Source organism: Stegodyphus dumicola, chromosome 1 (assembly GCF_044657685.1).
Source record: "Stegodyphus dumicola isolate Sdum_Otavi_A_Nest chromosome 1, ASM4465768v1".
In the NCBI taxonomy this organism is placed as follows: domain Eukaryota; kingdom Metazoa; phylum Arthropoda; class Arachnida; order Araneae; family Eresidae; genus Stegodyphus; species Stegodyphus dumicola.
In genome coordinates, this window is record NC_140768.1 from 9949070 (window position 1) to 9975305 (window position 26236).

Below are 26236 nucleotides of genomic sequence, written 5' to 3' on the forward strand. Positions count from 1 at the left end.
TATAATGGTTGTTAACTAAATGCAGCCAAAAAATATCTTCATTTTAATGAAAGGAATCATACTTTTTTTAATATACTGATTTAAAAGGATAAAAGGAACAATTTATAATTCTCTGGGGGGAGAGATTGTTTAGAAACATATCTCTGCTTCTATTCCTTTGGCTTTTAAGTGAACACAGTTATGTGCATAAAGTCAGTCTTTATTATAATTTGAGAATTAAAAATATGCATTATAAGAGTGATTAATTTTTTATTTATCATGAAGGGCTCCATAAAATTAATTCAAAAGTTTTTTTATTGTTGTTATGTATTTTATAATACATAGTAATAACAAAGTATTTTAGTTCATAGTTTGTTTTTTATTTCATTTGTCATTTTTTCAAGAAGTCAAAATACTGCTACTTCCTTTTTGGATACAAAATTTTTTGGTAAATATTTGTTTGGATTATACCTTGAGTTCGACTGTGTGCACTACACTTGTTTATCTCTTTCAATTCTGGAAAATATTTTCCGTAGTAAAGGCTAAAAATTAAAAACCAGAAGCTATGATGAAAATCACGAGTGTCCTGGTAAGACCACAAAGTTGGCAGCTATGCAACAAGGTAATATTGTTCATCTTTTCATTCCAGTACTATGTATTTTAATACATATAGTATTTATTTAAATCCATAAAATGACAATACACACAAAATGAATATTTTGCATTTTTATTTTTATAAAAATTCAAAGACATCTAACATAACTGTGATACTTACAATACAGATATTTTGTGCCAAATGTGCATATATAAAATAATATTCAAACAATTTGTAAATAAATGACATCATGAGACCATATCTCGAGCTACTTGAAAAGCTGATATTAGTGCACTAAGCTGTAATTTTTCACTTGTCCCAGCTGTTAAATTATCTCTGGAAATATATATAATATATAATGACATGCAAGAAAGTATATTAGTTACACTAATGTACATTTTAGTTTAGGTGTCAGTATAGAATCATTGAATTATTTGTGAGCAGGAATCCTGCAAAATTCGTCTTCCACCGAGACTCGAACCCGAGATCCTTCTACTGGCTGAATAAATTCAATATTACATTATAGACATAAATAAGGAAACATCTTCCATAGTTATGTGATATATCAAAAGCTTTACAATATTAAAAAAATACACAGATGATTTTATTAAGGGTGATTTCTGCTTATATAAATTATAAATGACTGTTTTACTCATTATTATTTTTTGAAGATTAAATGAAAAATTTTTAAGCATGAGTTTTGTAGTTAATAAAATTTTAATTAAAATGGAAACTGGATTATTTGACACTTTAATGTCAGCTACTGAGATAGTTTGATGGATACAATAAATGCACCAAAAAGCAAATAATAAAAATAAATACAAAAACAAACAAAATTTAGAGGCTATGGGAAACTGGCCTACATTTACATTATACATGAAGGGAAAAAAATCTCATGCAACAAGCTTATTATTGATCATTGGTTTAGAAGTAAAAAATTGTCTATTTTAATAAATGATACAGAAATACATATCTATTAAAGTAATACTTTTCTTTATTTACTGAAGGAAAAATTATCTTTCACCTATGCCTAATTTGCATCTTTAGAGATGAACTTTTCATAATATACATATGTGGCTTCTTTTGCTTATATATATCAAATTACACACAATTCTGAGTATAAATCATAGTGTACAGACAGTAGTATCCATTTTGCAGTCAAGGGAAAGTTTACCACCATACTGACTAACAGGATAGCTGTTTTATTGTGGGAAAAAAAAAAAAAAAAAATTCAAAGGATACATCATGAAATTTCATAGCATTTGCAATAATTTCATGTTTTACGATTACATTAACAGTTTCATAGCAATCTTGAACACAAGCATTTTTAAAAAATGTGTCAACACTGGCAGTAGTAACAGAACAGTAACATAAATAACTATCACAGTCAAACAAACATTAAATTATAGATATTTTAAACTAATACTACTAATTTTATAACAAATTATAGCAGTTGAGAACTAAAGCCTCAAAACTCTGGGTTCTATCTCTAATGGTTGAAGGTTTGGTTGCATATAATTTCTTCGAATTCCCTCATGCATACAGCAAATATGGGCCAGTTTCCATTGCCAAATCCTCTATGAAAACATTCCTGCCAATATGTACTTTGCTATAATCAAGCAATACAGTCTAAGTTCTAGTACTGTTAACATGCTATTGCATAAGGCCAAAGTTTCTGTTTAGGCAAATGGCATTTTCAGGCACTCTTTGTATATGCATTCTTCTAGACATATTGTTTCTTCTCTACTATTACAATAGTATAACATCATCGTAAATGCTTTGTTAAAAGTTACAAAATGCACTTTGACAAGTATCAGAATTATCAAATAATTATAATAGATGGAAACCTAAAATTCTGATTAACAAACATGCCATTTAGATTAGCAAATACTATTGAGAGAACATAATTTGGAAGTTGAAAGTAAATTTGTTAACTGTTTGAGATGATAGCAAGATTGACTGTTTTTAATGGAAGAAAACTATATCTTATGGACAGAAAGAAAAACTTTTAAAGTATCAATAACAAAATCAGAAAAAATAAAGAAAAATTTGCAGCAGGTTAACTTCAGATTACAGTCTAATGCCTCAAATGAGTTTACTAATATTATTTTTTTTTAACCCTTTGATGCGCATGATATTATTTTTATAATTTTTTTAACTAAAAACGCTAGAAACTGAATATTATGATCCTAGAGACAAATAATATATGAATTTAAAAAAATCTACCCTTGCCCATTGTTCTGTGGGTGGTGGTCGCACTGTGAAACCACCGCGCATCTAGGACTTTGAAATTTACTGAGATAGTAGGGGGGGAAAACTTACCTTTCTCCACGCCATTTATTGGTTACGAATTAAAAAAAAAAAGTATGTAAGAATTACATTATATATAATTATTTTACAAAGTAAATCGTCAGAAAAAATTAAAAAATTAACATTTATGTAATTTTTCTATAGCAGTGAAAATACATAATAAGGACGTTTGGCGAAATGGATAAAAAATCTCAGTAAAATAAAGATAAAAAAAGATTCAGTGTTTTTTTTTTTTTTTATTTTTATTTATTTTCATTTCAAAGAACAATTTTTTTTTGTGACACTGTTCAAAGCATGTTTTGTCTTCTTGATACATGCATAGACCCACATTGCACGTTTCACACATGTATCTTCTATGAGGTTTCTTCCTTGTGCTACAAAATGTACACTACCTGGATATAAATTTCGCTGGTATATATCCAGCATTTAGTTTCTTTTCATTTGGCACATGAAATTTGTGGGTTTTTATGTTATTGGGGGGGGGCTTGGTCTTTTTGGCTTTGGTACGGATCATTCATTTCCCATTCATACTTACTTTATTTGTATTTCATCCCAAAATATTTTTAATTTAAATAAAACTTTAAGGGATTTCTATTTTTAATTATAGCAAAGTATATTTACGTTAAATTTAAACCACAGGAAATAATTTATAAAATCACAATACTTGCTTGGGAAGCAAGTGTGTTGAAGTCAGAGAAAAGTCTTTGAAAAAGAAAGACCTTTTTACTGGGCAGGTGCATGTATTGTTTAGTAATAAAATAACTCTATGGTTTCAAAATCCCTTATCTATATCGAGGTAAAAATAAACATTCCTATTTGAGAAGCAAGCAAACGCCACTGTGAAGAGCAGTGGTTTCAAGGTGCGACTACCGAGTCTCTAGAGCATTGTAACACAATGCTCTAGTGGTGCAGTGGCGCAGTGGTTGCGTCCTGAAACTACAAAGCAAATGCCATACATGCAGAGGGGTTTTTTTACATATGCAGTTTAATTATTGCTATTTTTTATTGTTTACGATAGAAATCATCAGATGCGATGAATAAACTTTTGAAATTTAAAGTTGTTTATATTAATAAAAGGAAGTTATTTTGTCTCATGGAAAACAAATTTTAAAAGACATCTGATTTGAAGTACTAAGATCTAAAACATGTATGATTCTGCAGTCAGTATTTTGTGTTATTTAGAGGTAAAAGATCAGTAATCAACTGATTTTCACTCAAAAATTTTGGAAAGAAGAGGAGAAAAAAAATTCAAAAATTGGTGGTTTCAAGGCGCGGCGCATGAAAGGGTAAATTGAAAAATATGAGAAAGTTATATGTGTAATTAAAAATATCTGTTGTTGCCAATTCATAAAATTTTAAATTAAAGCCAAAAGAAAAATGACTTCACTACACTGCACTAAAAACTTCTGTACAAAACTTGAAAGCGATAGCTTATCTCGAAGTAGTTTAAAAATACATAACTTTTGACCATAGTGACAAAAAAGTTAAAATAATCTATTGTTATTTCCTTGTCAGTTCTACCAGATGAAATTTATAATTGTGTTAATTTTTTATTTTGCAGTCATATTCCTGTTGCGTTAAAGTAGAATAAAACATAAGCCAATAATTATATATAGGTACTTACTCTATATTCGCCATTTTTTCAAGTAAATGTATTTTAACATCCACTGGTAATTCAACTAGAAATAAAAAGTGCAAATGAGAACCTTTAGTGAAAGTGTACTGCAATGCATTTCAAAGATTTCTTTTAATTGCTTTCAGAAAATAAAATAGGAAATATATTTAATAACTGAAGAAAAAAAATTTTTTGAAAAGATTTAAAAAACATTGCACAGATCAAATAGAGATTTTTCAAATTAATATCTAAAACAAAAATAGCAGTTAAAAACTTACTTCTGTGAACATATAGATGTACTTGAGTTAAAATATCTTGCAGTGCAAGTCCCTTTGCTGTTTTCATATCATTTATATCTAAATAATTAAGAATGAAACAAAATCACTTTCATAAATAGATATAAGATGTCTAAAGCACAAGTATGTGCATTAAAATTAAAAATCCTTTAAGGTAAGTAAACACTCAAAAAGGCTATTTTGAGATATTTCATTAATATATTTAGAATTGGACATTAGAAGAATGGCAGAAAGTTACGTGGTCCAACGAATCACGTTTTCTGGTTCATCACATTGACAGGTGTGTGCTAATATGCCGATTGTTGAAACAAAACCCTGGCTCTTGAATGCACAGTTGGACGGAGTGAAACAGATGGCAGGGGTATTATGGTGTGGGCATTGTTTTCTTGGAGCATATTAGGACCCATAATCCCCATAGAACAATCCATGATGTCTGTGTGCTACATGAACATTGTTGCAGACCAGGTTCACCATACATGAGAACAGTATTTCCGGCCAGGGGGGATTGGTGTTTACCAACAGGATAATGCACCATGGCATAAGGATCGAATCATCACGGAGTGGTTTGAGGAACATACCAGTGACTTTCAAGTCATGTCTTAGCCTCAATTCACCTGACATTAATCCAATAGAGCATTTGTGGTCCCACCTGGAAAACCAAGTTCGTGCTGCCATGCTGCCCCCTCACAATGTGTGGAAATTACAGGACATCAGTTGGTGAGTGCTTGGTAACAGATACCTCAAACTACGTATCAGGGTCTTGTGGAGTCAATGCCATGCCAGGTGCTGGCAGTTTTGAGGGCTGAAGGTTATCCTACATGTAATTCACAGGGGAACAATAATGTAATGGCTGCTCGGTGTATATACACACAGAAAAACAAGTCCTTTTTTATTATAATAGATATCAAGAAAAAAAATTAAATACTTTTATATGCAGCAGTAAAATCATCATTTAACAACCAGTTCACTATTTTGTTGATGTCTGACTTTAAGGGATGACCAACACAAGCATAGACATTTTCTTCATTTACAACATCAAAAGCTAGAGCAGCACACTGAAATAAAAGAGAATATCTAAATTCAGATTTTGAAAAACTTACTAAGATAACAAAATCTTATAAAGAACAAATTTGGAAAGGAATTACTGTTCTACAAAATCACAGTGAACAAAAGTATAATATGTCATTTGAATTAATGGTTGATATATTCAATTCTTAGGAATCAATACATACGTTGTAATGATTTGCCAAAAATAAAAAGTAAATAAAGAAATTAAATTTTAAAAAAAAGAAAGGCGAAAAACTGTTTTATGCACACATTTTTTTTTTTTTTTAACTTAACAATATAAAAGATAGTCATAGATTCCAACGGTACAATCAAAACATAAATTCAATAACTGAAAAAAGCCTTTTCCAGAATTAGTTAATAAACTTAAAATTTTCAATCATTTGAATTTTAAAAAATATCTGAAATGTTTCAGATTTTAAATTACGTCCAAAGGGGTGTTTTTTTTAGCATTTAGTGTGCTACCTTTATTTATTAAATATCATATTCTTTGCACTTAAACCATAAAATTTAGTTCAATAGCAATGTCACAAAATAACTTTAAAATGAGCATATCTTTAGAATTTCCGATACACAGTTTGACGTGCTGGAGATAAAAAGGTCCCCTTTCCCGTAGAGTGTTGCCATTGCTCGCTTTTAAATCGTTTTGTTACTCAAAAATTCATTAAAGTTTTACAAAATATGAAATCAATAATAAAACAAATTCCAAATTTGGGATTTCAGGTGCCCGTATTCGCAGTAGGATTACGTCATTCAAAATTGGTTGGCTCTAGATATTGTTGTTTTATCACAATGCGAGAAATATACAAACATTTATGCAGATTTTTCATTATTTAGTGTCTTCAAATATAATGCAGAACTTTAATATTTTGTGGCAACAGTTTGAAAAGTGAACTGACATTTATAGGAGTCTGATGCAAAATGCCAAAATGAAAGTAATAGTCCTTCGGGACTCGAATCCCTTTGGACTAAAAACGCAGCTTTGAAATGACATCTTTCTACATGTACTTAAATCATTACTTTTTTGCAAATGAAAAAACAAACATTATATCAAGTCAATGATGAATGAAATCTTTCATTTAATTGCAGTACTGCAAAAGTTGCATTACTTTATACAAAGTAAATTAATTATTTAAAACAAATTCCCAACCTTTTTCTTGCATTGCCTCTTTTAAAAAAGAAATTATGCATTATCTGTTTTTATCAACTTTCTTACATTTTTCTCTACACCAGCGATTGATTCTCAACCTTTTGACTAATGCATATCAATAAATGATGTTAATAACATTGAATAATGTTAACGATATCTTTAGATAGCTGTTGATAATATAAGGTTTTCTCCAATAACGTGAGCCTGCTCAGTCTTGGCAATTTTAAGGTTTACTAGGTAACTAGCTTTGAAAGCTTTTTCAATTGAAGTAACAAAGCCTTTAATTACTTGTTTATTATTTTTTAACTCTGATAATTTCCTGTTAAAATATTCTTCAGATCTAGCTTTTAAATTGGTATGCTTAGATTCAAGATGTCTTTTACGAAACAATGGTTTCATACTTTGTTTAGATAAGTTCACTGAAAACAACACATTGAGGTTCAGGGTCCATTTCATCTCCATTCTAAGTAAACCCAAATAATAAATAACTTGCATTATATTTTCTATATTTTTTTTTTTTCTTTTCAACATTCTTAGTGCTAGTAGATTGTCCTGTATCTACCATGTGTGATTCTGTGAATCATCACTTTTTCCACTTAGTCAATCCTAGCCATTTTCCATTTTGAAAAATATAGGTTTGTTTTATTATTTTTTCCCAAATATTTAAATGCACAATATATTACAAGTTCTTCAAAAACAAATGATGATATTCTCAAATCGCATAGAAAAGCAAGGAATGCAAAGGCCACAAGAACACAAAATACCTGTTAGAGACAGCAAATCAACATAAAAAATAATTCTAATTGAAAATATGAACCCGGAAATGGTGACGACAAATCGATCAACTCTTACAGAATCAATGAGATACCTTTATCTTTTTATAGGAAATTATGTTTACTACTTATTAGATACAACATCCATATATATTACTCTTTTTAAAAACATCATTTATGACAAATTTTGTTATGTCTATGGCTAAAAGAATATTTGTGAAATTGAAAACATTATTTTGCTAAAGTTTATGAGCCGCTGTTGACCTTCAACAAAACTCAGATCACATAACTTTATGAGTGTTAGAGAAAAAACTTAAAAAGGACGGGATATTTAATTTTTTAATTTAATAGTTAAAAATACTTTTGCGTACCACCAGTTGAGAATCGCTGCTCTATACAACATAACCGGTTCTAAGAAGAAAGTTCACAAGCATAATATTCACAGAATAATGCTCAAGGATACAAATGCTCATAGGAAAAAAAACGCACAAGGAAATATACCCGCAAAGAGAAAAAGCTTACAAAAGAAATATGTTCACATGGAAATAAGCCCATTGATAAAAAATTCACATAGAAATTTCACCATCAATTCAATCATCACCTACTTACAATTTTTGAAAAAAATTATTTAAATTTCCAAAAAATCTATAGTATACATCTCAAAAAACTGTATAGCTTGCGTGTAGAGGCTATAGCTATATAAGATTAACAAATGTGACATTTTGAGTTAAGAAAAGGAAGTAAAAATGAAATAGAATATACAATGAAAAATTGTTATGATTTTAATAGTTAAAAAAATAATAGTAAATATAAATTCCATATTTAGAAAAAAAATAGAAATAATTACTTTATTGAAATTACCTTATATTTAAATCATAAATATGTATTTCAAAAAGTTATAAAAACATAAACTTACTGAATATCAGCTAATCTATGTAACTATCCAATTTTATCATCTATTTCATAATAGTCTCTTACATGATTTATGATTACCAAATGTAAGTTTTCTTTCTTTCTTTTTTTTTTTTTTTTTTTTTTGTGTGTGTGTGTGTGTTTGTTTACTGCATTTAAATTAGCTAAAACAAACATTGACAGGCTAAATCTTTTTTCAGTCCATCAAATAAAAACCACATACTGGGATAGTTACAATTAAATAATGAATTTAGTGCATTATGAAAGCCTTCACAACAATTTGTGCTTTTAGGAGATTTTTTGAAGGCTCTTTCATAATGATTTCACACTTCTATTGGAAATTGTGGTCTTCTATCCCTAGGGCACTGGATGTGTGTAGGAAAAAAGTATGTAAGAACTTCATTGTACCAATCTTCGTTGGGATATGTATTAGCAAGTTGATTGATCATAAACCTTTCTTTCTTCTTTAATTAGCACAATTTGTCTTTTTTTTTTTTTTTTTTTGCCACATTCTTTATTTACATTAATTTTTAATGGTAATCAAAATAATGTAACATCAGACTTCAAATCACTGATTTCTTGTAAAATGCTGTTTTCCTTGTGTTTTCACAAGACTTATCATCTGAAATAATAGGGAAGATTACAAAAATTTCATAAAAAAAATGTTTCATTCTATTTGCATTACTCATAACTGGACTTTAAAATATTTAATATAAGCATACACTATTCTTTCCTTGCAGCTTTTTATTGATAATATTCAGTTTCTTCAAGCAACACAACAAATTCTCGGTGAATCAGAGCTTGTACATGAATAAAGTTAACTGCTTCCATTATTACTCGTCTGCAAAATTTTGGCACAAAGTGCTTTTTGATGAATAATGCAATGTATAATTATTATAATATTATTTTGAAATTTGTTTTCCTTCTCTATGTTTCTTAATTTTACCTCTATTCCATTTTCTTACCAACCAACGCATCTGCACCATCTCTTGCAAATCCAATTATTTTATTGCGACTTAATTTATACTCATCTATCACAGTTATTTATTTCAGAAAAAATATTTTATGCACCAGTTTTTTTTCCTTGGATAGGAATTATGTCCAACAATTTTTCAATTACTTCAAATTCATTCGTAGCAGCTAATATCAAAATGGCAAGCAGTGTAATATCCAGATATTTAAATTTAACTATTCAAAAATATAAATCTTGGTTCATGCATATCAACTGCCAATATTAAGAAATTAACAATAAAAATAATTTAATCTCATTTGAATACTAGTGATGCATTAAAGAAAAAAGAGCACATTTACATACTTGAAGAACATTAATAACTTTTCTCATGTCTCCTTGGGCTAAATCTATTAAAGCTTTTTGTCCATCTTCAGTGACATTTAACCTAGCATTTAAAAAGAATAAAAATATAAAAAAATAGAGAAGATGAGAAAAGAAAAAAGGTTTTATAAAAGCATTCAGATGTAAATTTTGCAGCATATTCAACTTACTTTTCATTGGCAATCACATATTCCAATCGAGGCAATATTTGCTTGTTTGTGAGAGGACCAAATCTGAATCTTGTACATCGGGACTGAATGGCAGGAGTAATTTTCGACAAATAGTTGCATATCAAGCAAAATCTGGTATTTTCAGTAAACTTCTCAATAACTAAATGTAAAATACACATAAACAGGATTTACAGAAATTCATGACAGTAAAACTACACTGGTGTGCAAAAATTAAGAACGAAGTCGAAAAATTAGCATATCAGCTGAACGAAGAGGCAGAGCGGACAGAAAGACCAATCAGGAGATTAAGTAAGGTGATGTACGGTAGCACATGCGCAGATATGCAGGTAGACGTAATGGGGGAGTGTCTGAGTAGTATAAAGCATGTTGTCGGTGTAAGATCAGTATTTCTGGCAAAGAGATTGCACGCCGTATAGCAGTTAAAATCACACCGAGTTGCTGCCTCAGCAAGAAATGGCGAATAATCAATCTGTTAGACGACATCTGGATGCTTTTACCCGAGGTCGAATCATTGGGAAGTTGGAGGAAGGCTACAGTGTGACAAGTGTGGCTGCAGAGTTCGAAATTGCTCACAGCATCGTTTCACGACTTTGGAGACAATTTCAAACTACAGGAACAGCTATCCGGGGGTTTAGTAGTTGTCGTCCACGAGGAACCACACCCGCAGATGACCGGTATATTGCCTTACAGGCCAGAAGAAACAGGCGGCAGACAGCGGGAGAAATCGCTAGAGACACAACACAGGCGATTGGACGACCGATATCACGTTTTACCGTGGCCAGAAGACTGCACGGTGGTGGTCTGTTTGCACAACGCCCTGTACCGTGTGTACCTCTAATGCCTGCCCATTAGAGAAGGCGTTCTCTGTAGTGCCGGGAACACCGGAATTGGAGAGACAATGAATGGGGACGAGTACTCTTTACAGATGAGAGCAGATTCAGTCTGAGTAGCGATTCTCATAGCATACTCATCTGGAGAGAGCGGGGAAGCCGCAATCATCCCTCGAACATCATTGAAAGGGACAGGTATGGAGGTGGCGGTGTTCTCGTTTGGGGAGGCATCATGCTTGGTAATCGTACAGACCTTCACATCTTCGATGCAGATTCAGTCAACGGGACCCGTTATTGTAACGAGATTCTTCTTCCATATGTGCATCTTTTTAGAGGCGCTATGGGTCCGCAGTTCCTTTTCATGGACGACAATGCACCAAGTCATCGCACAGTAGCTTCCGAACAGCTCTTAGAGAGTGAGGATATTGAACGTATGGATTGGCCGGCACGATCTCCGGATCTCAATCCCATCCAGCATGTATGGGATTTTCTAGGCAGACGCTTGGCAGCTCGTACCTTACCACCAGTAACGATTCCGGAGCTTCGATTGGCGCTGCAAGACGAATGGACAGCAATGCCTCAACAACTCATTGACACCCTCATTCTCAGCATGGGCAGATGCTGTGAAACCTGCCTAGCAGTCAGGGGAGATCATATCCCCTATTAAAGACCGGATGTTTCTTGCTGGACACCCATCACAGGGATGTTTCGGGTGTATACGAGCCAGTTTCCCTTAGAAAGTCCTCCACGAAGGCATCCCTCCCCTTAGGCAGATAGCTCTAGTGTGCTTTGCCGTAATTAAATACATCACATCATCATCAGGGATGTTTCGGCCTTCAGTCGCATTGCACTCCATGCTACTTTTTCAATAAAGCTTCTTTTTATCCCTCTGATTTCTCTTTTAGTAAGTGTTGCTTACATTACTCATGTCCTTACGTATTGGGGATCTTACGGTATTAAATGTGTTGATTTGGAAAGTTTTTGTACAAAGTTATATTGAAAAAACCGTCTCGTCCTTTATTTTTACACACCAGTGTAAATATTTATCTGAGATCACATTTACAATTTTTTTAAAGACTACATAAGAATAATGTAATGGTTACCTGCCAACATCATCAAACTCCAACTCCTCCCCCCCCCGAAAAAAAAATTGTTTTATAAACCCAGAATTTACTTAACAAATGTAATCTATAAATGATAAAAATACACATTTTTAAAAATAATGATATATCTAAATAAGATCTGCACATTCTAATTCTTGAATGCATATTGTGCAAGAACACTCATATTCAACAATAAAAAATATACATACTACTTGTACTTTTTATACTATAAATAATCTAGAAGAAAAACAAGTGATTTCAGATATTGGAAATTGTATTTTCGAGTACAAATAACGAAATAATATGCTAAGTTATATATAGAAATCATGAATATTTTTAGGAGTAAGAAAAAATTAGGATAAATATGTTGTAAATGGAGTTGGCAGAAAAACAACTGAAATTCAGGAGTCTTAATTCCTAAATCGGAAGACCTGGGATGTTCGTGTAATGGAATATATGGCTAAATATGAATACTATAATGGAAGTTTGAGAATTATATTTTTCATTTATGAATTTCATTTCGACTGAAATTATACATTTAAAAAAGATAAATGTTTTCAAAAAATAAGATACACAAAATACTTTTTGGGAGTAGAAAATTTAACTCGCCCCGAATTTGCTTTTATAAAAAAACTCATGCTCTGTTTCAAATAAAACAGCAGAAGATTTTGGATAACAGACTATTACCACAAAAAAAGAGTTTACCATTAAAAATTTGAAAACTTTTCAAACAATCCTGAGTCTGTTAGGTAACATAGACACTAGAAACATCTCTTATTATTTAATTACAGCAATACAAATGTCCATAAAAATTATGAGTTAGATATATAACAGAGGTAAAAAACCCTGCCAATACCTGTAATCTGTATAACCTCTTAGATGTTAACAGTGAAATACAGATGGCTTTGCCAGTACTGAAATGTTTTCTAATTACAATGTTACTTAATGTTTACAAGTTGCTTAATTCAATACTGAGGCAATCTACCATGCATTACTCCTTATTGATAATTATAACTATTATCAAATATTCTGCCACTACTAAGTACTATAGTTGAAGATTAAATCTCTGCTGCTTAATTGAGGACAATGAAATATAATTTATGACAACTATCAAATGATAAAGAGTCTGAAATACAATTCTGTAAGGAAAGAAAAAATTTTGTGGCAATCTCTTTAAGAATATATTCAAAGCAATTGTGCCGTTTAGTGATCGTAGAAAATTCCTGCAAAAATTCTATCATATTTTTCCCCGTAGCAGCCTCACAAGCGCACACTTAAAAATTGAGTTTATAACAAAAAATGCCACAATCTGTTTATGGAAATCATTGGAATAAAACACAATGAACACATATGAAAATGATGATCTTGTTACAATTCTGGAATTGTTATGCACAAAGCTGCTAGAGTCTGACAAATTTTGAAAATTTGGCAACTTCTACTAAAGAGGTTGTGTTAATACATAAGTAATGAATTTTTATAATAGCAAAGACAAATGAAAGATTTTACTCATCATCATTTGACTATAAAGACCAGGCCTACATTTTACTGAGAATATCAAATGTGATTTTGTTGAAAGTAAAAACAATAATACTTAAAAAATAAATAAATAAAAATAAAAAATAAATAGTTTAAAGAAAGGTAAACACTGAATTTTGGGATATTCAGAGAGCATGCAGCATTACTTTATGGTATTTATCTCTTACTTTAATCATTTTATTAAATTAGAGCAATCGTCAACTTTACTTTCATTTGCAAAGTGACACCAATCTCTAGACCTAAAATTCTATCATTTTTAATTTTGAAGCTACTTGAAGTCACAAGTATGCAGTTATCTACTATCGATAGCAACATAAAGAAACACTATACAATAGCATGTCTTATCGGTTCCTACTCAAATGCTGTCTGTCTTCGCTCAGTCAGAATTCAGATACATTTCTTATGAAAATTAAAATTATTAAAATTATGATGAAAATTAAAGACTTTAAAGGATCACAAACCGGGAAATGGGAACTAAATTAAGCAATAATCTATGCAGCCAATTTCAATGAGCCATTTTCAATCTCATGATATTATTCTGAGAATATAACAGAAGCATGCAAGATGCATTTTTATTAAACATAACTCTATATTTTATATAACTGTAACTAGTCAAAAACATGACTTTTGAGGTACACGGTTTTGTCACAGTAGATAAAAGTATAGCCATAGGGCTAAGATTGAAAGCCAATACACTCTTTTTTTCAATGAAGATAGCATTCTTGTTGATAACACCCATTTTCAAAGGTTGGATGAATAACAAATCAAGCATTCCAAAACGTTCATTTTGGAGTAACTAATTATTCACAACGTCAATTAGCAATGACTCTGTTACACGCTATGTGTCAAACACAACAACACCAAGACCAAGCCTACATTTTAATGAGAATATTGTGGGCCTTCATAACAAGTAATATGTTCACCAAAGTCAACATACTGTATTAGAAATTTGCATGTGCATTGTATGTTATAAAAAGAATATGAAAATATACATACATTAAAAAAATTATTTATGTTAGTCTTGCTGAAGGCTGCAGTATAGAAGCTATAGGGCATTACATCAGCTGATCTTCAGTGCTCAATAATAAGGGCTTAATAATAATTAAAAATTTGTATATTCACCTTGACATTTCGCTTATGGACTAATGTGCCTTTGGGCTCTTGAAAAACATTCTTTCTATGCACAAACTCACCATGATTAATACATTATGGAAAATAATGGAAGAGGAATAGAAATATTCTGGAAATTTTGCGAAAAGCCTTTCTACCATGGAAGTCACAATGCAGACTTATAGTATGTGTTGGGGGGGTTTCCATATTGAGTTTTTAAAAAGTAATCTAAGAATTTAAACATTAATTAAATGGTTCTGAAATCATTCTAAAAATGTATAAACACCCTTTATATGATACATCGAATGCACTACACTGCATTATCTTTTCTTAAATTATTTACAGAAATAAAAGTATAATAATTAAGTATGTAAAAACTACTAAGCTTAGTTTTACTTAATCTAGAAGTGAAAAATCCAAATAAATGACATGTTACACTGCAGAATTAATAATACCTACTGACTTATCTAAAAATATGTGAATGTTAGAAAAGATACCTCTCCTAAGAGCATTTTGAGCATCATTTGTCATGGCATCAGCTTCATCAAGTATAATCAGTTTGAATCCTGATCTATAAAAAGAAATATTGACATGCAATCTAAAAACTATAAATCATCATTAAATGATTACCTATTCAAAATAACATTCGAAATGAACTTATTGTTAACATTTCTTAAGTTAACAGTGCATAAAAAACATAGTACATACTTCACTTTTGTTGTAGAGGAAAATAATTGCTATTGCTACCAACTTAGAAAATTAAATTTTGACTTGAACAGAATTTTAATTTTAAAAACTCTAGATTCATTTCTGGAATATATATCCCCCATAAATAAATAAATAAATGTTACCATTCGAATAAAATTAAGCAATGAAATGCACAATCTGTATGTTTCATCATCACCATTTGATTTAATAATGGATGCTTACAATACTATACAGAAGGCAAATTAAAGCATGTTGCAATTGATATAAACAGGGCATTAAAAAAAATTTATTTACTATATAATAACACAAACTTTACTGTACAGCACATGAGCATTATTTTAAGCCACATACACTTAGACAATATCATTAAGAAATACAGATAAAATAACGATCAACTAAATGGAAAAATATGGTCTCATTTTTTGCATTATTATTTGCAACAAATGCAATATTAACCACTCAAAACCTTTATACTTATAAAATAGATAATTTGCCTGTATTTTATAGTGCTGAGAAAGATAGGCCCAGGAACATACACAAACTATCTGAAACAAAAAAGGTGGTGTGCAACTTGCGGTGGTTTTTTTGATTTTATTCAAAATTTGATTAAATTATTTTCGGCACTTTTCAATTATTCACATCCTAGATTTCAACATTTGGTAGAACTATTATGTTCTTTGCACATGTGAATTTACCAGCTTCCTGTTTAAGCGAGCAGTTAGGCTAGGTCATTTGAATATACGCTTTGAATTCATTAATTTTAGAGTACTTAAAAATGGGTTTAATGAAAGCAAAGATTTTTGCACTTGACAATCACACATCTATGACTGTAACAAATATTGCTTCTGCGGCTAGTGTTGGAAATAGAGCATTTTTCAAATTCTAAGAAGACAGTATAAAACTGGATCATTTTGTTTAGAAAGGAAGGGCAAATGTGGAAGGAAAAGGAAAATAACTCTAAAATCTGATCAATTCCTACTTCAAAAATAGCATTATTAATCCAATAAAAACTAGCAAAGACCTTAAGAGATCTATTGCCTATATTCATCCTTCAAATGCGCAGTACACTGCACTGATATTTCTTGCTACTGGTTGTAAGGTGAGAAAAGACAATTGAAAAACAATTTTTGACATGTAAACCAATTATTGTGGGCCAAAAAATACAAATCTAGGACCAAATTTTCATCAAGGAGACTTATTTATTTGTTTGTGGCTGCATATTTAACATTGTTAGATGAAGCATGGGTAAATCAATACGACCTCAACATATCTGATAAACTGCAAAATACTCTCAAAAACAAATATATGGGATTTTTTTTTCATTGCAGATAGCACCGGAAATCTAGTTCCTGTTGACGGAATTACGAATTCATCAAAGTACAAAGAAATTTTAAAAGATAGGATTTTTTCTGCTGCCAAAATTATTCAAAAAACATCTTCCATTGGAGAACTGGATTTTCTAGAGGCATTTCACATTCATAAAAATCTTTCTGTTCTAGTTAACGATCCTAATTCCAATCCAAATTTGCCTTCGGCTTTTAGAGAAATTATGTTTTAGTTCTGGTTTCGCCAACAGATGGCGCCACTTGCTTATTCTTGTCCAGGCTTTCTTATCTTATCTAATCATTATTTCCTATCTTGTTCATTTGTGGTTTTGCAGCTGAAGATGATGGTTCGGTAAAACCATCGAAACTAGTCCTGTGAAAAATTTTTGTAGGTATAACGCTGATTTTTGTTGTTTCACTTCTGAATTAGTATTTATTCGGCATGTTATTGTGTCTAATTAGATAGGATTGTGCCATTCTTGAAACCATTGCAAGGACATTTCTACATGACTCCAATTCAAAATCTGTCATACAAGCTACAATTCGAAATCTGTAATAAGGTTCATGTTACAAAATAAATTTATTACACTACGTTGATTTGGAAATTCACCAGACTTAAATTTGATTGAAAACTTTAGGAAAATTCTCAAGGAACATCTTAGCAAAATGGAATGTATGACAAAACAGAGTATAATTAAGAATGCTATAAAAATGAGAAACCATGATAAAGTAAAAAGAATATGCATATAACCAAGTAGAGTTTTATTAAATGCCTAAGTGCATTATAAAACCCATTAATGCTAATGGAAGACTTATTTCCTATTAATTTTATTATCACTGTATACGAAGGTATCTATATAAATTACCAAAACAATTGCTTTGTTCCAATTAATGTTCCCACTATAGTACTTTTGGTATTGCTGCCAGCAATAACAAAGGGAGGGGCATGATGAGATGTTAAGCCCTTTCATACAAAAATTTCAAATGTTTCTAATCACTTTTGAGTTATGAGAGATAGATATATACATATGTACAGACATCATGATAAAGATCCATTTATGTTCTGTTTTAGAAAAAAGAATTCTTTATTCTATTTGTACACACTAACACTATGCAAATAAATAAATAAAGTCAAAATGGATATTTTGACTGAAATCTAATAATTGAAACTTTTTATGAATACAATACTTCCTTTACAAAGTACAAGTAAAAAGTAAGGAAATAAAACTATATATTTTAAGATTCTGAAAGAATTACAACACTAATAATGATGTTTCACAATTCATAACTGTCACATCAAGATGACAAAGCTTCAATAATTTTGTTTTCAAAATATTAAAAAGTGATAATTTGAACATACGTACTTGAAAATAGTTCGTGTACTCGCAAAGCTCAGTATCTGTTCCCTCACCACACCAATACCACGATCATCCGATGCATTCAACTAAAATTAAAATACAACTTATTTTTTCAGAACTGAGAAATTCCAGAGAAGATAATATCACTGCAAATAATTTTCTTATTTCTGTTTTAAAGTTTTACTGTCACTTTGTTAAAAATATTGGCTGATCTTTGGAATATGGTAACTGGTAGTTTGGCGACATTTTGGAGGCGATAAAGGTTACTACCTAGGACTTTGGTAATAATGTGAGAAGTACTCAGTTCCGATTATGCATTATTTTGTGTGACGGAAATGAGAGATCATGAGATATATCATGTGACATTAATGGACGAATTACAGTTCTTTAATCGGAAAAGGGGGGGGGGGGAATTTGGAAAACTGTAGTACTATATTATTTTGTATTAAGCTTCATTGTGTGTTGTGTGAAATAGTGGAAGTGTGCATGCCACGTAATGAGGATTCTGAAGATTAGGTTAGTATTTTTAATCATTTGAGGATATTATTTTTATGCATTGTTCTAAATGTAAGGAGTAAATAAATTAATATATTATTGGAAAATCGTTATTAGCAATGATTTAGTTTAAAGTAATTAGTATTGTAATCTAATTTTTATTAATTTAATGTTTGTGCTAATTTATATTTTAAGTAGTGTTTTTTAATTTAATTATATTTTAATTTAATGATCGTGATTTTGTGAGTTATATGTTTGCAGTATTTTGGAATACGTTGAGTATTTTCATGCATTTTCGGGAAATTTTTCTAATTTATGAGAAAAAAGCAGTGTACATGGATATAGTGAAGAGTGTGCGCAATTCCATCTTTGTTCAATTCTGAGATTTTTTTTTAAGTAAAAATAAGTTGACGTGTACATGGTTTAGTGATATTTTAATTAAATGATAGTTATTTTGTGAATTTTATGTTTGTAGGAATTTGGTATACATTTCAGTTGAAGTAAACGTGTATGGAAATAATTTAAATATTTGACACTAAGTATTTGTAACCATTTGTAATGTTTGCGGTATGAATTCGTTGGTGACGTTTATAATATAATAGATAATTTATAGGTAAAAGTTTTTGGATATTTTATTTATTTTATACGTGGAAATGTTCATCCTTGGAAAGGGTATATACTTTTCTGCGATCAGGTAATTTCATATATGTGCTTTTTACCGAGTTTAAAGACTCACAGAATTTTTTTGCATTTTCGTGCAAATTTTTGTAATTTATGAGAAAATAGCAGTGTAGATGGATAAAGTTAAGAATGTGTGCAATGCCATTTTTGTGCAATTCTGTGATGTTTTTTTAAGTAAAAATAAGTCAACGTGTAAATGGTTTATGTGTATGTGCTATTCTGAAAAACGCGCAAGGAGTTTGCGATTGTGCACATTTTACCAATTTTGCAGTTAATATTTGTCATGATTAAGCAGTTTTGTTACATAAAATTTCTAGCATAAGTGTAATTCGGCTAGTAGATTGTTGGAAAAAGTGTTCAGTAAATAAAAAGAAAAGAAACATGTCTTTACTTTGTGAAGACAAAATGGCGGCGAAAAAAAAAAAAAAATAGAGGGTTGCTGTAGCAGAGTTGGTCGCCAAACTTTCACCAAAAAATTGCCAAGTTACCATAATCCAAAGATCAACCAAAATATTTCATATGTGTAACATTTAAGACAAAAAAAAAAAAAAAAAAAAAAAAAAAAGACAATAAAAAAAACTGTTTCCAACAAGATTAGAATATCATTCTACATGATTTTGAGCTTTTAGGGAGATTGTTAACTTAGAGAGGTTAAGTTCACTACAGATGGTCATGATCTCAGAAACAATGGTCACTTTCAGACGTGGCTATTATCAGAGCACTTCACTGCATATGTCATTCAAATTATACTTGCCTTTTAGAATATATTAAAATATGATAAAAAGTTTTAATATATTATCTCGATTCAATGCAATACATTATGGTATTTGTAATTTAGTTTCAGTATTTGACAACATTGAAGTTATTTACTTATGAAAGATTAATCAAGCTTCTTCAATCTGGCATCAGTAGAGAATGTTTTTAGATAATGTTCTGGCTATGGTGAATGCTTTTTTTAATAAAGCTGTTTCCATGTAAACATTTGATATTTATAAATATAATATTAACTTTAAAAGATAATAATAACATGTGTACACAAGACTGAGTTTTTCTGTTTGAAGATTTAAAAATATTTCAATTCAGTGATATACAAAATATCTTCATTACTATGCTTAAATATGATAGTAAATAAAAAATGTATGAAAACATACATATATTAATTTAGAAATGTTGATTAGGATTGTAATGGGTGCAGAAGAATTATAGAACTATAGAAAATCAGCAATAAAGAAGCAGCCTTGGCAGATTTAATAAGAAGGTATGGCATGTTTAAAATTTCATTTTTATTTTTAAATTTTGCTGCTACACACACACACACACAAACAAACAAAAAAAGAAAGAAAGAAAGACAATTACATTTCTGATATTGTTGCAAAAGGAAGATTAACAGCAAGCAGCAGTCTAGCTAGGTGGAAGTGTAGAAAGCAGGTGCATAATTTATGGAGGCTTATTATGAGAAAGGTTTTGCTGCTAGAAATTCTGAGTTTAATTTCCAAATTAGCAACGTCAACGTTATTACAGGAAACTTAAGTACTCTTTGGCAGATTTGGTGGGATTTCTGCCAATTTTCATGATTGATGGATAATATATATGTAAATATCTTTTTATCTAAATGAAAACAGACTTGCACAAATTCAACACTGTGAACATTAAACATTATACTATTATTATAAGTTTATTTTTTATGAAGCTTTACATATCATTAGAGTTGCCACCATCTACTCAGATTTCGTGCCAACATTTATGTTTGGTGCTAAGTGGCACCCATTAACAGAAAAGGGCCAAGCCTATCCTTATTAAAGTGACTAACCACAGTACCTCTTAGATAATGAGGTATCAATAATTACAATATAAATTAAAATATTTAAATGTATAAATACAGCTGAAGATTTTATAGCTGTAAAATCTCAGCATAGACAAATTTTTGAAAAATAACCTTGGAAAATGTATACCTTAATCAAATTACTTTTCAATTATATCAATCACAGACATTTTAATAATATGATACTAACTACGCAAATAATAATATGAAACATGTTAATTTATTCAAGTAAAAAAATCAATACCATTAGTTTATACAATCAGCATATAAATTATTAATAATACCATAAAGCATACAAACCTCAAGAACCATTCTTCCAAACTCTGCTGGCGAGTATATTTGCTTAGCACAGGCAAGAATAGTTGAAGTTTTACCAGTTCCAGGTGGTCCATAAAACAACAAGTGTGGCAACCTGTCTTCTTTAATAAATTTATTAACTGCAACATAAAAAAAAATGGAAATTAAAACTTAAATAAGGAAACTATAAAAATATACATGCATTTAAAAAAAAATAAAGAATACCTAATTGTAGCTTCAAATTTATCAACTATCACTTACAAATTTGGGTACTGTTCTGTTATCAGGACCAGATTCAGAAATATATGAATGAATGTGCATATGAGTATATGTGTATATATACATAACTATGTAACATTCATGCATATATACATATATTCTGGATCTGGTCCTGATAACAGAACAGTACCCAAAGTTATAATTATATGACAAGTAAGAAAAGGGAAACTCAGATAAGCGACACTTGGCGCAATTTTTTCCGCGATCTTGAATGGTGAAAAATCGCCATATCATCGGGAGGAATTTTTTTATGCCTTGAGGAAAATGGCATCAAAAGGCGCAAATTCCCTCTTCAGCCCAATATCGGGGGGAAAAGCTCTGCTGGGCGAAAATCGCGTAAGGCATCGAGATGATAAACCATACATAGAACAAATTGTAAACGGTTAGTTATTGTTGCGATTAAGTAAATCTATGTATCTTTTTATATTATGATTATATATAACTCCAGCATCATTAACTTTTACACTTCTCTTTTTTAATTCTTACAATTAATTTAAACAGTTATTCATAATAATGGTTATATATGTTTGAAAACATGTTCTTTATATAAATACAGTAATGATCATGAAAATACAATATATATCACATAGTTAATGATGAAAGTTAAAAAAAATAAAATATGCATATATTTCCACAATAACATTGCATCCTCAAAATGTATTCCAGGCTATTCAATCATCCAGTCAGGTTTATATTTTATATTCTGGATTCTTTGATACAGATAATTTCGATTAATGAGATTATTTTTCTTGTTTAAGTACGAAAATAGCTTTCATGTAGGTAGCCAAAGAAAGGCAATCCTGAAATGCATAACTGCAGGGAAACAAGATTTGTAACAAACGCTTCTATGGCTTTTCACGACGTTATGCAATTGTTTAAATTTCAGAGAGACCAATCAAATAGAATAGGACAAGGTTATTTTAATTTGTCTGTATTTATTCCATGAGAAGTTAAATACTAAAATATTTTTGTACAATTTGAACATTGTCTATAACAGTGGTTTCAAACTGGCAGCCCCCCGAAGCAATTTTATGTGGTCGGCGAATGTATTTCAGTTATGCATTTGTTGCAAATACAGTGAAGCAAAGATTTCTATGTTTTACTTATTTGAAGTTTCAGTTTATTTTACATTCATTACTATTAAACATGAACATGAGTAACCTGTCAGAAAAAATCTATAAATATAAATCTTATTCAAAGATACAAATTTAACTAACTTTTATTTGTTTTTTGTGAAAAAATAAAAAAATGCTAATGTTTTGGCTAATGGTTTAGATTTTTGGAACTACTCTTATATGTGCGCTCAGGTCGCCAAATGCAACGACAAATTTTTCGCCAAATATCCACGCTGCGATATTACTATCTAAATTTTTTGTCTACATTTCGAACTTTAAGCCTAAAATGTCTCCAAAAACCACATTTTGAATACACAATTTAAGCTAAAAATCCAAAACAAAAAATTTAGATAGCAAAAATGTAAAGTTTCTAACCAAAAATATTTGACAAGAATCCATGTATACAGCGATATGTTTTAACTTAAAAAAACATCTATGAATTGCACAATCTAGGCAACAAACGAATCTACAAACTACACACACCTCGCTTCAATAAATTAACATAACAACAATAAATTTAAAAGAATACCATGTACACAGCGTTCTGTTTCAACATTAAAAAACATCTACGGATTGCACAATCTAGGCACTACACACTAATCAACAAAACAAACTAAAATAAATTTCAAACAATTAAAAAAAAAAAAAAAAAAAAAAAAAAAAAAAAAAAAAAAAAAAACAATAACGACAAAAATTCATACTAAAAAAACAATGAACATAACATTCTACAAAATAAGAACAAGAATAAAATAAAATGCATTTACCATGAATGAATGCTTTTTCAAACAGCAGAAATACCAATTTCATACCGCCACATAATGACTATCGTATTTATAAGACAGCCAGACACACTATCCAGAAAATTCATACTATGGTTCACAAATATATGTTCAAAACCTTCTTTTCCTAAATCCTTGTAAGATTTCCAGCCATCCGAAAAAATAGTTGTACAAGTCTCAATCCACTCTTTAATACACTGCATCACCATTTCCTTACTTCTATTATGCACAGCCACTAAAAATAACCTCCCAGACCCTCTTGCAACCACATCTCTCATTGCAACATAGGCAATTTCAAAGCACGCACGACGGGAACCAACGAGCAATTAAACCACTCTAGGAAAAGAGTTTTCAACATCAAAAGGGTTGCCATACAACACGCAATCGCACCAAAAACCAGCGCAGAACAGGACTCGTCGGCACTTCGGTGATTCCAGATTACAGATCATCAGTTTAAATCTGGTAAGATGGCATACAGAAATTATAAAATTAAAAATATGAAACTGTAATTTATGAAATAAAGAGCAATTATGATATAAAGCGTATCAAAATTTTCCAAAAAAAAAAAAAAAAAAAAAAACCTTATATTTATTTGTTTACTTTATTAAACATTTCTTTCAACGCGCGCATGCATAAAGCTTACATTACGCATAGTCGAAATTAGAAAATTGCAACCAGAAAACTATTTGATGTGTATTTGTGATATTTATAATGACGAGGAATTTGATTTCATATCAAAGACAGAGTACGTCGAGATGAAATACTACATTTAGCAAGTAATTATAAGCAGAATAAAATAAAAACATCTGCCCTGAAGATAAGGATAGTGCTGACAGATCAACTTCCAGTTCATTACACGCTGCGCTGTATTTTTTTAAAATAAAAATAGATTGTTGGACAAATTTAAAGCAGTGTGCAATGCCTAGTTTGTACAATTCTTGGATTTTTTTTAAAGTGAAAACAGATCGATGTGTACTTGGACACAGAGTTTATGCAATTCTTTGACTATTTATTTTGGATTTGTGTAGCAGCCATCTTGAAATTGTGCCTTCCTGGAGCCGATCTTGGCGTCAAAAAAGTATCGCCAAAAGAAAAGGGGCACCCAAATTAAACTTTTACCATTTAATTAATACCATCTCGGTTTAATCCTAGTATCCGGTGCACATAGGATTTGGCTACTTTATGATAAGCAGCAAAAACGGAACATATAGCAAAAACGGGGCATATACGATGAGTAGTAAATGGGTCAGTCAAAGAATATATATAGTTATATATAGTATATACTATGTATATACACACATAGTATATTGATGTTCTTTGGATCATTTTTGGTGATTTTCAAAATCGCGTAACTGTATATTTTCTTTGAATGATCGGTTAACTACTCATCGTGTATGTCCCGCTTTTACTGCTCATCATAAAGTCGCCAAAAGTAGCCAAATCCTGTGTGCACCGGATACTAGGATTAAACCAAAACTATATATATTTCATCATTATAACATTAGCAATCCCTATTATTTGTTCCGAGTGTTAAGTCTGTGCTGAGTTTGTTCACAGAGGTAAAGGCAAAAGATTAAAGATTTACCAGTTTGCTTCATTGTTGATATTTCAATATTTTCATCTGCACAAGTATAACGTTAAAAAATAATAGTGCATACTTAGATTTTAAAATTTCGTGGTATCCCAGTCAGCAACTTTGCGATAATATAAGGGGTACCTTAAAGTCTACTCTACTTATCAAAAGTTTTAACGAATATATTCGTGAGATTACATTACAACATTCATGATGTGTATATACTTATATTAATAAAATTACTTGTTAATCGTAGGTGTAAATGTATTTAATATATATACATATTGATGATATGACGTATTTGTGGACAGTGTAAATGCATTTAACAATTTTTTCTATGTACTCACTTGTTCGAATAATGTCCTCATGAGCTATAAGATCATCTAGCTTTTCTGGTCGATATTTTTCAACCCTAAAGAATGAAAAATAATTATTAAAAATATAATTTGATACTAAAATGAATAAAAATGGGTAAATTATTTACCAGGGCAAATTATAAGTTACAAGTGTCTCCCCCATTGTTTATAAATGCGCGCTCAGTAAAAGCACAAACTACTTGCGGTTTCAAACACCCAATAATTTTTTTACTTTAATTTTTTTACTAATTTAAATATAAATAGTTACCAATTTTATGACTCGGAAGGCTCTTAGAATTTTTTAGACAGTGTTATTTTGATTATAATAAAATTTTAAAAACATAAATGAGTAAAAAGTTTTTTTTTTAATTTTCTATATAATATATATATTTTTACAAAACACATACAGCAACAACAAAAGTTTCTGTGACTTAAAATTGGTTTCTTTTTAACTAAACAGGGATATTTAAGACATCATTAAAAATTTTCATATTTTTCCATGTATTTTGAAATCTGGGGGTCCTTGAACAGTTTTTACAAAAATGTAAAATTTTTCCCACGTAGCAAAAAAATTCAATTCAGGTTTACTCATAGCAATAATTACAACAATTTTAACTATTTCGTATTAGCTAAGAATTTTATAATATTTA

General features: G+C 30.3%; 1 protein-coding gene across 2 annotated transcripts; it reads right to left on the bottom strand.

The window, feature by feature from the left end:
* Positions 1 to 690: 690 nt before the first annotated feature.
* On the bottom strand, positions 691 to 25801 carry RfC3 (replication factor C subunit RfC3). 2 transcript variants are annotated; one of them, XM_035350441.2, is made up of 11 exons: positions 25715 to 25801; positions 25578 to 25642; positions 21488 to 21624; positions 18196 to 18275; positions 15296 to 15369; positions 10199 to 10358; positions 10011 to 10092; positions 5721 to 5850; positions 4778 to 4855; positions 4509 to 4563; positions 691 to 910 (listed from the first exon to the last, which is right to left on the bottom strand). In XM_035350441.2, exons 1-11 carry the CDS (start codon positions 25747 to 25749, stop codon positions 823 to 825), a joined length of 984 nt encoding a protein of 327 aa, XP_035206332.1. In that variant the 5' UTR covers positions 25750 to 25801; the 3' UTR covers positions 691 to 822. The 2 variants fall into 2 exon arrangements, with proteins under 2 accessions (XP_035206332.1, XP_085668788.1); XM_085812662.1 differs by having other exon boundaries at positions 691 to 1771.
* Between the last annotated feature and the right edge of the window lie 435 nt (positions 25802 to 26236).

What these genes read in the sequence shown, in the direction of transcription:
- RfC3 (XM_035350441.2), bottom strand. Translation starts at nt 25,749, where the DNA reads ATGGGGGAGACACTTGTAACTTATAATTTGCCCTG. An exon ending in TGAGGACATTATTCGAACAA is followed by an intron (nt 21,625 to 25,577) that starts GTGAGTACATAG and finishes TTTATGTTGCAG; the next exon opens with TTAATAAATTTATTAAAGAA. An exon ending in TCAAAATGCTCTTAGGAGAG is followed by an intron (nt 10,359 to 15,295) that starts GTATCTTTTCTA and finishes TTTTACATTTAG; the next exon opens with TTATTGAGAAGTTTACTGAA.